General features: G+C 40.6%; 1 protein-coding gene and 1 long non-coding RNA gene across 2 annotated transcripts; both read right to left on the bottom strand.

Moving 5' to 3' along the window:
- Positions 1–916: 916 nt before the first annotated feature.
- Positions 917–2,220, bottom strand: LOC135551419 (uncharacterized). The gene is made up of 2 exons (XR_010457302.1): positions 2,042–2,220; positions 917–1,091 (listed from the first exon to the last, which is right to left on the bottom strand). It is a non-coding gene; the product is annotated as an uncharacterized LOC135551419 (long non-coding RNA).
- Positions 2,221–4,698: 2,478 nt separating this feature from the next.
- LOC135552221 (proteasome subunit beta type-8-like) lies at positions 4,699–9,364 on the bottom strand. The gene is made up of 6 exons (XM_064983720.1): positions 8,856–9,364; positions 8,181–8,334; positions 7,899–8,010; positions 5,476–5,605; positions 5,019–5,223; positions 4,699–4,943 (listed from the first exon to the last, which is right to left on the bottom strand). Exons 1-6 carry the CDS (start codon positions 8,994–8,996, stop codon positions 4,855–4,857), a joined length of 831 nt encoding a protein of 276 aa, XP_064839792.1. The 5' UTR covers positions 8,997–9,364; the 3' UTR covers positions 4,699–4,854.
- Between the last annotated feature and the right edge of the window lie 3,352 nt (positions 9,365–12,716).

Below are 12,716 nucleotides of genomic sequence, written 5' to 3' on the forward strand. Positions count from 1 at the left end.
CCCAAACTCTGTCCTGGGGTGCCCCTTGGGAGGGGGGGTCCACTATATAATATGATATCACGGTAATATCATACATTGGAAACCCTTTTCAGTTATCTTGGTTACTGACATAGACTTTGGCAAATGTGGCTGCTGCAGCTACAACAAACTGTTATGACCCCTCAATGGAAAGACGAGACTCTCACAAACACTCTACGTGCCTCAGAAGCTTAAAGTCAGCTTCATTAAAGTATCATTTTCAGATATTACTTAATGTTACTTTCCCACTACAACAACAAACATACTTAAATACATCACTTAAGTCATTTTGTCCTTGAAACATTTCATTGAAATACTGCAGAATTCCATTTGTCGGAGGACTGCTCTTACTGGGGAGTGACTTCAAAGCCTCTCAATAGCCAATACATAGCATCAGATTTGGCAGGGAGTGGTTACACCATGGCAGGTTCACTACACTAGTTCCTATCTCTTGGATAGGTAACATGATAGACCTTTGCTCCATAAATGGTTTTACAGTCAACTGGGGGTCACAGAAGAACAATAGAGAGTGTGGGCCACTCAAAATGAAGGGAAGAATACAGTACAATACAATACCTTAAAATCAAAACAACTCACACCCCAAAAAATGAAGTTTCCATCACTGATGTAAAAGTATCTTACATTTAGCAGACACTCTTATTCAGAGTGACTTACAGTAAGTAGTAAGTCTTTTGACCTTTCCCTTAACTGGCTCAACTCTCTAACCACTTGGCTGCTTGCCGATCTCTAACTGCATTCAATATTTACATTAACTTGGCTTTATACATGTCACTGTCATGATGTGTATGGGATTTACAGTATATTAGGAGGTTGTGAGAATTGGTCAGAGTGAGAAAATTACATCACTATTTACAGTTCAAACAGTAGCATTGCTCTGGTCAATGTGGCACATCGTCTTCGGTGAACAGTCTCTCTCTTAGTTTGTAGTAGCTCCCCTTCCTGTCCATCAACTCCTGGTGAGTGCCCTGCTTCTGGACAGTCCCCCGGTCAATCAGAATGATCTGATCTGCCCTCTCAATGGTCTTCAGCCTATGAGCAATCACCAGCAGGGTCTGGAAGGGGCAGATAGCCTGGACCTTTAAATGTTTCATTGACAACAAAATCAAACATGAACAAAATGGCCGTCTCAGTCTCAGGACTTCAACCCCATTGAAAAACTGTGGTTTGAATTAAAGAGGGCAGTTCATAAGCTCAGACGAAGGTGGTCAAGGATCTGGAAAGATTCTGGTCAAAGATCCCTCTCAATGTGTTCTCCATTTTCATAAAACATTTTTGAAAAAGGCTCAGTGCCGTTATCCTTGCGAGGTGAGGCATTGAAAGATATTGAAAACAGGGGTGGCAATAATTTTGACCCTTATCTTTTTAAGAAGAAAAAAATATTAGTTGTTAAACAAAATATATTTCTCTTAGCAATTGTATTAGTGTAAAATAATACACACTACCATTCAAAAGTTTGGGGTCACTTAGAAATGTCCTTGTTTTTGAAAGAAAAGCACATTTTATGTCCATTAAAATAACATCAAATTGATCAGAAATACAGTGTAGACATTGTTAATGTTGTAAATGATTATTGTAGCTGGAAACAGATGATTTTTAATGGAATATCTACAGTACATAGGCATACAGAGACCCATTATCAGCAACCATCACTCCTGTGTTCCAATGGCACGTTGTGTTAGCTTATCCAAGTTTATCATTTTAAAAGGCTAATTGATCATTAGAAAACCCTTTTGCAATTATGTTAGCATAGCTGAAAACTGTTTTGCTGATTAAAGAAGCAATAAAACTGGCCTTCCACTAGTTGAGTATCTGGATCATCAGCATTTGTGGGTTCGATTACAGGCTCAATATGGCCAGAAAAAAGACCTTTCTTCTGAAACTCGTCAGTCTATTCTTGTTCTGAGAAATGAAGGCTATTCCATGTGAGACATTGCCAAGAAATACAGCCCCAATCGCCAAGAAGCAGCCCCAAAATCGCAAAGAAGCAGCCCCAAAATCTCACCAATGACTATGGCTTTTCAAATCATCCAGTACTGCTATCTGCAGCGTTAGTCGGCCATTTTGTGATGCCAGAAGGTCTTGAGATGAGATGGCCGCTGGTATTTTCCCTTTGTGCTCTCCCTCCATCCCTTCTTATCGGTATCCGTTGGCAGTGGGTAGGTGGATTGTTGTTGATATGTCACCAACCTAAAGGGGCAGGACAAAATACTGTATATGTCGAACTGACAATGCAAACTTCTACTGGGAAAATAATAGATTTGATGAATGTTGCCTCATGACACTTATCTCACAAATGTCCTGTGTTCAAATCATAGCAGTAAACATATTTACGCACTTCTTATCAATACTTTGATTGAGTCGATGATTTGGATGAATAGATGATGTATGTCTGCACCAGTGCTGCAGATGCACAAACAGTAAAGGTGAGCAGAAGACTCACAAGACACTGACCAAGTGAATACTTCAAAACACCTGCAAGATAAATGCACAAAGTGTTTTCCCTGATCAGTGTTAAGGATTCTCAAAAGGAAATGCTCAATATTTGTATGAGACTCGACCGCGGCCATTTCGTGGTGATGTGTACCAGTCGCAGATCTGGTCATAAAATGGTTGCCAGTATCACCTAAGGTCTATATCGATAGGTTAATGTTCCCCGGTAGGGGGAGGTGGAGTACTGATGTCTTGTGGCTTTAGCAGTGGTGCAGCCAGGCAGACTGCCAAAAACATAGACAAAGAACAAGGGACGGGCCTCCAGGGACTTTCTGTGTAGTAAAATAAGAAACATTAATCCCGTACCATAATATAATGTGGACCGGATCCGCCTCTAACTCTTGCGTGCCGTAAATGAGATTTGGTTGCCTCCAGAGCCATGTATTTAGAGACTAGGGTCCATAGATATAGAATGGTATGTGTCTATGGTTGAAGTTCCTACATTATGATGCATTTACATGACATTACACCATTCTATGCCAGTCTTGTTACCGCCCTATTAACATAAAATATGTTGAATATTGAATAGTTAAATAATGCTATGTCACTGAATGTTTCGAATTAGAACAATATTCAACATTTTTCAAGCTGAACCAACTCTCTAAACACATGGCTCAGGTTGTCTCTGTCATGTAAAAATCTTCCCAGTGTGAAATATTATTGTTTTATTTTTTATTATAACATTTCTAATTACAATATAAAAAATAAAAAAAAACATAAGACATCACTACATTAATATTTTCTCTGAAGAAACATAAAATAGCATTTAAAGATAAAAATGATTGTGACGTCACAATCAGAACATAGTCAGAACGATCGGGAACTATTTCACGCTGGGAAGATTTTTTACGTCACAGCCTCCACCCCCAGACTCCCCACCTCAAAAACAGATGATGCACTTTCACGTTTAGAAATTGCACCATGCTTATTCTACTATTCAATGTACTATTAAAAAAGTAAGTTGAGAACCTGACTGTTTTCCACACCAAAAAATAAAATAATGCGTCGTAGGGGCCCCTCGTGGATGGAAGCCATTTGCACAGCACATGGTCTGTGTACTTTACTGTCAGCCATTTAGAAGTGTTGCTTTATGTGACGGTTGACTTAGAAAGTTGGAGTTATACAGCTGTACAAGTTCAACTATTTTTTATAAGATAACATTAAAAGCTTCCGATTGAACCAGTTCAAGTTTCCTTCATATTTTAATGTGAGTATTTTTGATATGGCTGCCTTCCTCTCCCCAGTAGGCAAAGGGATTGATGCCTGACAATCTCACGATGGCACTGCCAGGTAGATTGAATTGAGGATGGAAATGTCCATCTCAGCTCAAGGACTCAGTTTACTCTGGAAACACTGGAGTCCCCAAAAATGTATTCAATAATAATAAAGCAAAGAAATAAACAAATACAAACCCCCCCAAAAACTACATTTTGAGGATTGTAATGGAGGAAAGAGTAGAAAAAGAAGAGGTTTTATCTGACATGAACAGCAGCTGAGTCTTGGGAGTCTTTACTCAGTTATGTCTGATCTATTAGTTTACTGTAATAATTAATAGCCGATTCCTTATCTCCAGTATCTGTCCATCCTGCTTAACTAGGGTCCATGTTCTTGCTCATGCCAGATTCCAATATTCATGAAAACCAGGACACTGGTGTACGCCACAGGATCTGGGATACACATACAATGCTAGTAGATTACAGAATAGGTACATATACTGTATCAGAACAATAACACAATAACATCAGTTCTCATATATCTATGGCTTTGCCTGTGTCACGTACCCTTTTTACACCATCATGCAGACCTGAACTGTACTGGCTCAGATATTTTCTTTCAACAATGGTTCCAGCATCTATGGTGGATGATTAACCTGATGCATAACTAGGCCAGTGCAGTTCAGCTCGGTTTGGATCAGCTCAGTACTATGAAAAGGTTATTAGACCTCTTGAGGAACAAAAATGTCATGTCAGCCCTGTTTTTTCCAAATATCTGTAAGATCCAAAGAGTTTATTGTAAAAAAAGAAAACAGTTCTGTGGCTGAAGAAAATGTATTCTAAATGTGGACATGTATTTTGAAAGACAATTTTAAATATTTTATTATTTCAATATTTGAAAGAAAATAATTGTCTTATACACATAAGCACAATGTTTAAAAAATGACTATGACAGTTCTCTAAAAAAAGTACTTTATTGAAGACAGTGACTGCCATTTAATGTTGCACGAGAGAAGGTCACGGCTCCATGATACTTATTATTTTACATACTTATTTGACTATGTGTGTGATGTATTGATGTGACCGTTAATATAGTTTTAATGGGCCAGATTCACTTCTTCTCATTGGAAAAGCGGTGGTACAGGTCGCCAACATCCTCTTGAGAAACTTTAATCCAACCAGTCTCTCTCATGTGATACACTGCAAAGAACAAAGACAGAGTCAAACACACACGAACCACCACCATTATAAACCAGGTAATAAGCTCAGACCTACTGTTGACTGTTCCCCCAGAGTAAGCATCTCTGTGTGTAGCATGAAAGATGGCCCTCTGTGCCAAATCATAGGCTTCTGGAACAGACAAGTCATATCGGTAGCCACTGTCCATCACACCATAGGCGTAGGTGTTACCAGACCCAGTGGAGAACATGTTTCCACACAGTCTCAGACCATTGTCATCAACGTAATACAGCCCAGGACCCTGCAATAATAATAATAATAATAATATGAATAATAATGCATGTGTATTAGTAGCAGGCTGACAATACAATTTCAACTAATGAGTGTTTGTTAATTACCCACTAAAAGAGCAAACTTCGTAGTCAAAACGTTTACAAAACAAACCCATCCGATTGACTATATCATTGATTACTTGTTAATAATAGACTAGACAATATTTTCTAACACTGGGGTACACAAACGAAGCAACCTGAAGGGCCTAACTTTAACTTGCCTTCTTGTCCCAGCCACATATCATTGTGCCCATGGAGAGACCCATCCCTCTGTAGTTGACCACCATGTTGGCAAGGAGCTTAGAGGCAGCAGATACTGAGATCCTCTCCTTGTTCCTCAGCTTGTATATCCTTAAATGAAGTGGAGGGTTGAGGGAAAATGGAAAAATATACACTCTTAGAAAAAAAGGTGCTATATAGAACCTCAAAGAGTAATGTGGCTGTTCCCACAGAAGAACCCTTTGAAGAACCCTTTTAGTTCCAGGTAAAACCGTTTTAATTCCAGGTAGAACCCTTCCAGGTAGAACCCCGCCAACTGGCAGGCCCATGGGTGGTTTTATTTGGCGCCCTAATTTTTCTTAGCAAAAATGAAACAGATATACAGTATTTCTACATAGAACAGTGGAGGCTTCTCAGAATTGGAAGGGGAGGCCCATCCTCAGTGAATTTCAGATTTTTTTTGTGAAACATATTTTTAAAGTGACTATACAAAATATATTCACATCACCAAATAATTTATTAACAGTGTTTTGCAATGAAGGTCTACAGTAGCCTCAACAGCACTCTGTAGGGTAGCACCATGGTGGCAGGTAGCTTAGTGGTTAGAGCGTTGGGCCAGTAAACGAAAGGTTGCTGAATCAAATCTCAGCTCTGACAAGGTAAAAATCTGTCAATCTGCCCCTGAACAGGGCAGTTAACCAACTGTTACCATAGTGCTGAAGATGTTGATTATGGCAGCCCCCCGCACCTCTCTGATTCAGAGGGGTTGGGTTAAATGCAGAAGACACATTTCAGTTGGAAGCATTCAGTTGTACAACTGACTAGGTATCCCCTTAACCATGGAGTAGCTGGAAGACAGCTAGTTTCTGTCCTCCTCTGGGTACATTGACTTCAATACAAAACCTAGGGGGCTCATGGTTCTCACCCCCTTCCATAGACTTACACAGTAATTATGACAACTTCAGGGGGACGTCCTCCAACCTATCAGAGCTCTTACAGCATTGACAACTTCAGGGGGACGTCCTCCAACCTATCAGAGCTCTTACAGCATGAACTGACATGTTGTCCACCCAATCAAAGTATCAGATAATTAATCTAGTACTGAAATCATGATCTACAGCTAGATAGCACTGCAGTGCGTAAATGTGGTGAGTGGTTGACTCAGAGAAAGACAATAGTTGAACAGTTTTGAACAAATTAATTTCTTTAAAAAATAAGGGGAAGCAAGAGAGAAAGAGAGAGATAGCTATATTTCATATTTTTTAAACTTTCACTTACTTAGCTAGGGAACTCAGCTATCTAGTTTAGCTTACTCAAACACCCGGCTCAAACAGACAGGGATGCTCTGTTAGCTAGCTGGCTATGGTTATCCAACACTGGGACTCCAAGTCAGGGTAAGCTTTTGGTTTTATTAATTTATTGCCAGGTACAAATCTGTCGTTCTGCCCCTGAACAGGCAGTTAACCCACTGTTCCTTGGCCATCATTGAAAATAAGAATTTGTTCTTAACTGACTTGCCTAGTTAAATAAAGGTAATGTAAACATCCAACTTCAACTGTATGTTCTAAACTTTCCTTCATAGGAAAGAGAAATAGAAGTTCTTGTTTGCAACTGTTGGACCAACGATTACACCATAGATCAGTTAGAGGTGGTATTGAATGTCACTGTCTGTCACCTCAAATTTGTCTCTCGACCTACGTTGCAAACTTTCATTCATGGGCTAGTAGCAACCTCATGATGCGTAAAGGGAAAATTTGAGTATCATGTAGTAGCCAAAACTTATTGATGTTACATTGAGCTGGGTGAATGGAATATGAATGACAGTCATCCAATATGCTGTAATAGAAATCAGGCCATGCTTGTAAAAAATCGGCACCGATTGCCACTGATATAGAATTTTCATTGTTTGACATAAAAGACTTTAAAAACACCAGGAAATGACCTACAAGTGACTTAAATTTGGAAATCTGTTCCCAAGTATTACCAAGCATAATAGAGAAACACGTGATGGTATACAAATGCAAGGTTTGAAATTACGTTTTATTCAAATATAATATAAAATATTATCTATGTTCAACAACAAAAAAGCCCTGTAGCTGAATCTAGATGATCATCTGTGCTTTACAGAGTTCTACCTGGCAACAAAAAGCGTTCTACCTGGAACCAAAAAGGGTTCTCCTATGGGAACAGCCGAAGAACCCTTTTTTTCTAAGAGTGTAGGATGGAAAAGATAGGTACCAAATAAAAGTAAATTAGACAGCACCCATCTTTCCCATTGTTTTGGGTTTGAGGGATATAGTTTGATTAACAGAACATGGGACATGGACTCAATACTAGAACACAGTTGAGTTTTGATGTTTAAAAATGTCTAACAAGCTTTGATTTTGGAGTAAGCTATCACTATAACGTGACCATCTTCTCTTACCTGCATTCCTTGGCCAACACTCTCTCCCAATAGACACAGTCGGCAGCACTGCCAGACATTGTCCCAAGTAGAAAGGGGTTAATCTCGATCACCTTCTTAAACATCTGAGTGCCTTAAACACAAAGGGGGTTTATTCATTACACATGCCACGGTAGATTCACAAAACATACTTGTTCTTTATTGTATTTGACCATCTCTCTCTTTCATACTCAATTTTCTACCCCCTCCCTCCCTCCCTCCATCAATCACTCCATCCAACTAAAATGTGTGTGCATCACTTACTGACGTAAGATCCTGCAGATGCTCTGGAGTCAACAGCCACCATCACCCCATGCTGGAACTTGAAAGCCAGAGTAGTAGTGCCATGCTCCAGGTTGATCTTCACTCCATCCACCCCTTCTTCACTATCAACCAGAGGCCTAAGAAACTCAGCTGGCTGTGGAAACACAGTTGACAAAGTAGATTTTGTTGTCAAAAGCTGCAAGATATTGTCATTGTAATGCACAAATAGGGCTGACGAGCATATTCCGATTGAAGTAGCTAATAGGTCTAGGCCTATTATAAACTTGTTTTAATATTTTCAATTGCCATTTTTCTATCATGCATGGTCATTAGTCTAACAGTAAACCTACATATTTGATCAAGCTTACAATCACAGAAGCACTGGCGAATAACAATCACAGAACCGCTCATTGGTAAGGTGGGTCACGTTAAACGTTATTGGCACGATGTGTATGGTGTTTGCCTTGCGACCCGTGTTCGCCTCCCTGCCACTCTATTACATTACTACTACTACATTAATGAAAAATGAGCTTCCCATTACTTTGACAGGTGTAAAGAACTGCCATGTAAAGCCAATTGGTTATTCAAAATGATGTTATTTTGTAAACTCAACCATCACAATAGGAAACAGCTGAGGTGACAAATCCCACACGCGAATTATCAGGTGTTACTTACATCAACTCCAACGGGTACCGCCAACTCTGGTGTCTGAGCAGCGAAATTGAAGTGATTGACTTTATCCACCGACGCTCGTTCCGCGTTGAATCCGTCCTCTTTAACCCAATCTGATATCCCACAAACGTCGAGAAGAGCCATTTTGTAGTATTCTGAAGTTACTGAGTTTCACTGTTCCTCCGCTTTGAAATCGAAACTGAAATGTTACTGCTAGGCTACTAACGCCATGAAATGAGCATACGCGCAACGGTACTTTGTTATGCCTTGGTCTCCAAATGACAGGTCTCCAAATGGCTTGTTCTTGTTAAATCGTAACAATAATGCGTAAAGTAAATCTCAAATTAGAAAGAGATTGAATTACAACCTACGTATTTTATAAATGCAATGCATTTTTCATGGCTATATTTCAAACCTTATTTGAGAGCTGCACTATAATCATAGACTAACTATGTTGGCTAGGATTCGACCTCGCCCACGGGTCAGTGCCCATTCACTCCATTTCCATATCTGCCCGACTTGTGCTCTGGCCTATGCATATACCGAGACGTTGCTAGGCAGATTACTGCCATTTAGGTTACCTACCTGTAACAATTTACATCCCATCAATAGGGTTGTGTGATGTTTTAATTTTGAAAAATGTCTCTGGAGTGGTAGTGATGGAGGGGAGGGGTGCAAAGTGATTTTTTTTGTTTTCATAATTATAAATATGTGGTGATAAAACCTAATATTAGCACCATAAAAAAACAACAGCCTATGCCATAATAATTATTCCCTTTCCTATCCCTTCTCAATTATGGCAGGGATATGCCTAGTCAACATGTATAGAATAAATTACAATAAAGGACAACGGCTGTTTGAGGGTTGGAAGATGCACTGCATCCAAAATGGGACTTGCCTATATGGCAGTTATAGAAGAACCTGTCAGGCAAGGTGTGACTGGCAAAACAACTATAAAGCAATCACAGATTAACCAGTCCGATGATTTTATCTTTCCAGTAACCATTGATTTACTCAAGTAAAGGATCACATTTTCTAACCAACCAGAAATTTACTTTTGTATGATGTCATATGTTGTCATACAGGGTTGTGGTTCCCATGTTGGTTCAGTGGCTTAGTACTTTTTTCAAGTGAATGTGTTTTATGTAGCCAAAATCACTTTTCACTTTCTCCAGGCAGTTGTCCCATATTGTGTAGCCACTATTACCATTACTGCATAAAAAAATAGTATGCCTGAAATACACCAATATTGTTTCTTCATTTAAGAAATACTGGTATACACACTATACTGCACAGGTTGTTCAGTATAGTTAGTTACTAGGGCCTCAGGATCTCATCACAGTATCTCTGTGCATTCAAATTGCCATCAACAAAATGCAATTATATTTGTTGTCCGTAGGTTATGCATGCCCATCTCATAACCCCGCCAGATGTACTTGTCATCTCCCGTCTGGATTACTGCAACTCGCTGTTGGCTGGGCTCCCTGCCTGTGCCATTAAACCCCTACAACTCATCCAGAACGCCGCAGCCCGTCTGGTGTTCAACCTTCCCAAGTTCTCTCACGTCACCCCGCTCCTCCGCTCTCTCCACTGGCTTCCAGTTGAAGCTCGCATCCGCTACAAGACCATGGTGCTTGCCTACGGAGCTGTGAGGGGAACGGCACCGCAGTACCTCCAGGCTCTGATCAGGCCCTACACCCAAGCAAGGGCACTGCGTTCATCCACCTCTGGCCTGCTCGCCTCCCTACCACTGAGGAAGTACAGTTCCCGCTCAGCCCAGTCAAAACTGTTCGCTGCTCTGGCCCCCCAATGGTGGAACAAACTCCCTCACGACGCCAGGACAGCGGAGTCAATCACCACCTTCCGGAGACACCTGAAACCCCACCTCTTCAAGGAATACCTAGGATAGGATAAGTAATCCTTCTCACCCCCCCCCTTAATGATTTAGATGCACTATTGTAAAGTGGCTGTTCCACTGGATGTCAGAAGGTGAATTCACCAATTTGTAAGTCGCTCTGGATAAGAGCGTCTGCTAAATGACTTAAATGTAAATGTAAGATGTGGAAGTCTTGGGTTGGCGTGGGTACACGTGGTCTGCAGTTGTGCGGCCGGTTGGACGTACTGCCAAATTCTCAAACAACCTTGGAGGCAGCTTATGGTAGAGAAATAAACATTTATTTATCTGGCAACAGCTCTGGTGAACATTCCTGAAGTCAGCATGCCAATTGAACGCTCCCTCAAAATTTGAGACATCTGTAGCATTGTGTTGTGTGACAAAACGGCACATTTTAGAGTGGCCTTTTATTGTCGCCAGCACAAGGTACACATGTGTAATGATCATGCTGTTTAATTAGCTTCTTGATATGCCACATCTGTCAGGAGGATGGATCATCTTGGCAAAGGTGGCATGCTCACTAACAGGGATGTAAACAAATTTGTGCACCAAATTTGAGAAATAAGCTTTTTGTGAGTAAAAATCTAATCACGTGTTTAGCAGATGTTATTATGGATGTAACAAAATGTGTTTCTGGCTCCAACAATGCAGTAATATCTAACAAGTAATATCTAGCAATACATACAATCTAAAGTAAAGGAATTAAATTAAGAATATATAAATATTTGGACAAGCAATGTCAGAGCGACATAGACTAAGATACAGTAGAATAGGACAGAATACAGTATATACATGTGATGAATAATGTGATGAGTACATTATGTGATGAATAATGTGATGAATAATGCAAAATATGCAAAATATGCAAAATATGTCAACATTATTAAAGTGACTAGTGTTCCAATTATTGAAGTGGCCAGTGATTTCAAGTCTATGTATATAGTTTAGCAGCCTCTAATATGCTAGTGAAGGCTAAATAACAGTCGGATGGCCTTGAAATAGAAGATGTTTTTCAGTCTCTCGGTCCCAGCTTTGATCCACCTGTTCTGACCTCGCCTTCTGGATGATAGTGGGGTGAACAAGCAGTGGCTCGGGAGATTATTGTCCTTGATTATATTTTTGTCCTTCCTGTGGCATCGGGTGTTGTATGTGTCTCTGATGATTTGTTGGGCAGACCGCACACCTCTGGAGAGCCCTGCGGTTGCGAGCGGTGCAGTTGCGGGCGGTGCAGTGATACAGCCCGACAGTTCAATTGTGCATCTGTAAAAGTTTGTGAGGGTTTTAGGTGCCAAGACAAATGTCTTCAGCCTCCTGAGGTTGAAGGGGCGCTGTTGCGCCTTCTTCACCACACTGTCTGTGTGGGTGGACCATTTCAGTTTGATGACCATTTCAGCAAACTTGATGATTAAGTTGGAGGCGTGCGTGGCCACGCAGTCATTGGTGAACAGGGAGTACAGGAGGGGGCTGAGCATGCATCCTTGTGGGGCCCCAGTGTTGAGGATCAGCGAAGTGTTGTTTCCTACCTTCACAACCTGGGGGCGGACCGTCAGAAAGTCCAAGACCCAGTTGCACAAGGTGCCATTCAGACCCACGGCCTCAAGCTTAATGATTAGCTTGGAGGGTACTATGGTGTTGAATGCTGAGCTATAGTCAATGAACAGCATTCTTGCATATTCCTCTTGTCCTGATGGTAATTGTAGTGTGCAGTGCGATGGCGATTGCATCATCTGTGGATCTGTTGGGGCGGTAAGCAAATTAAAGTGGGTCTAGGGTGTCAGGTAAGGTAGAGGTGATATGATCCTTGACTAGTCTCTCAAAGCACTTCACAATGACAGAAGTGATTTCTAAGGGGCGATGGCATCGAAGAACATGGCTGACATTTTACATTCTCCCAACCAATTGTGCTATTTTGTTCTTTTTTGCGTTTTGCGTAACTTATTTTTTAACTTATTGTGTACATAACGTTGCTG

The sequence above is a fragment of the Oncorhynchus masou genome, chromosome 13, assembly GCF_036934945.1.
Source record: "Oncorhynchus masou masou isolate Uvic2021 chromosome 13, UVic_Omas_1.1, whole genome shotgun sequence".
In the NCBI taxonomy this organism is placed as follows: Eukaryota; Metazoa; Chordata; class Actinopteri; order Salmoniformes; family Salmonidae; genus Oncorhynchus; species Oncorhynchus masou.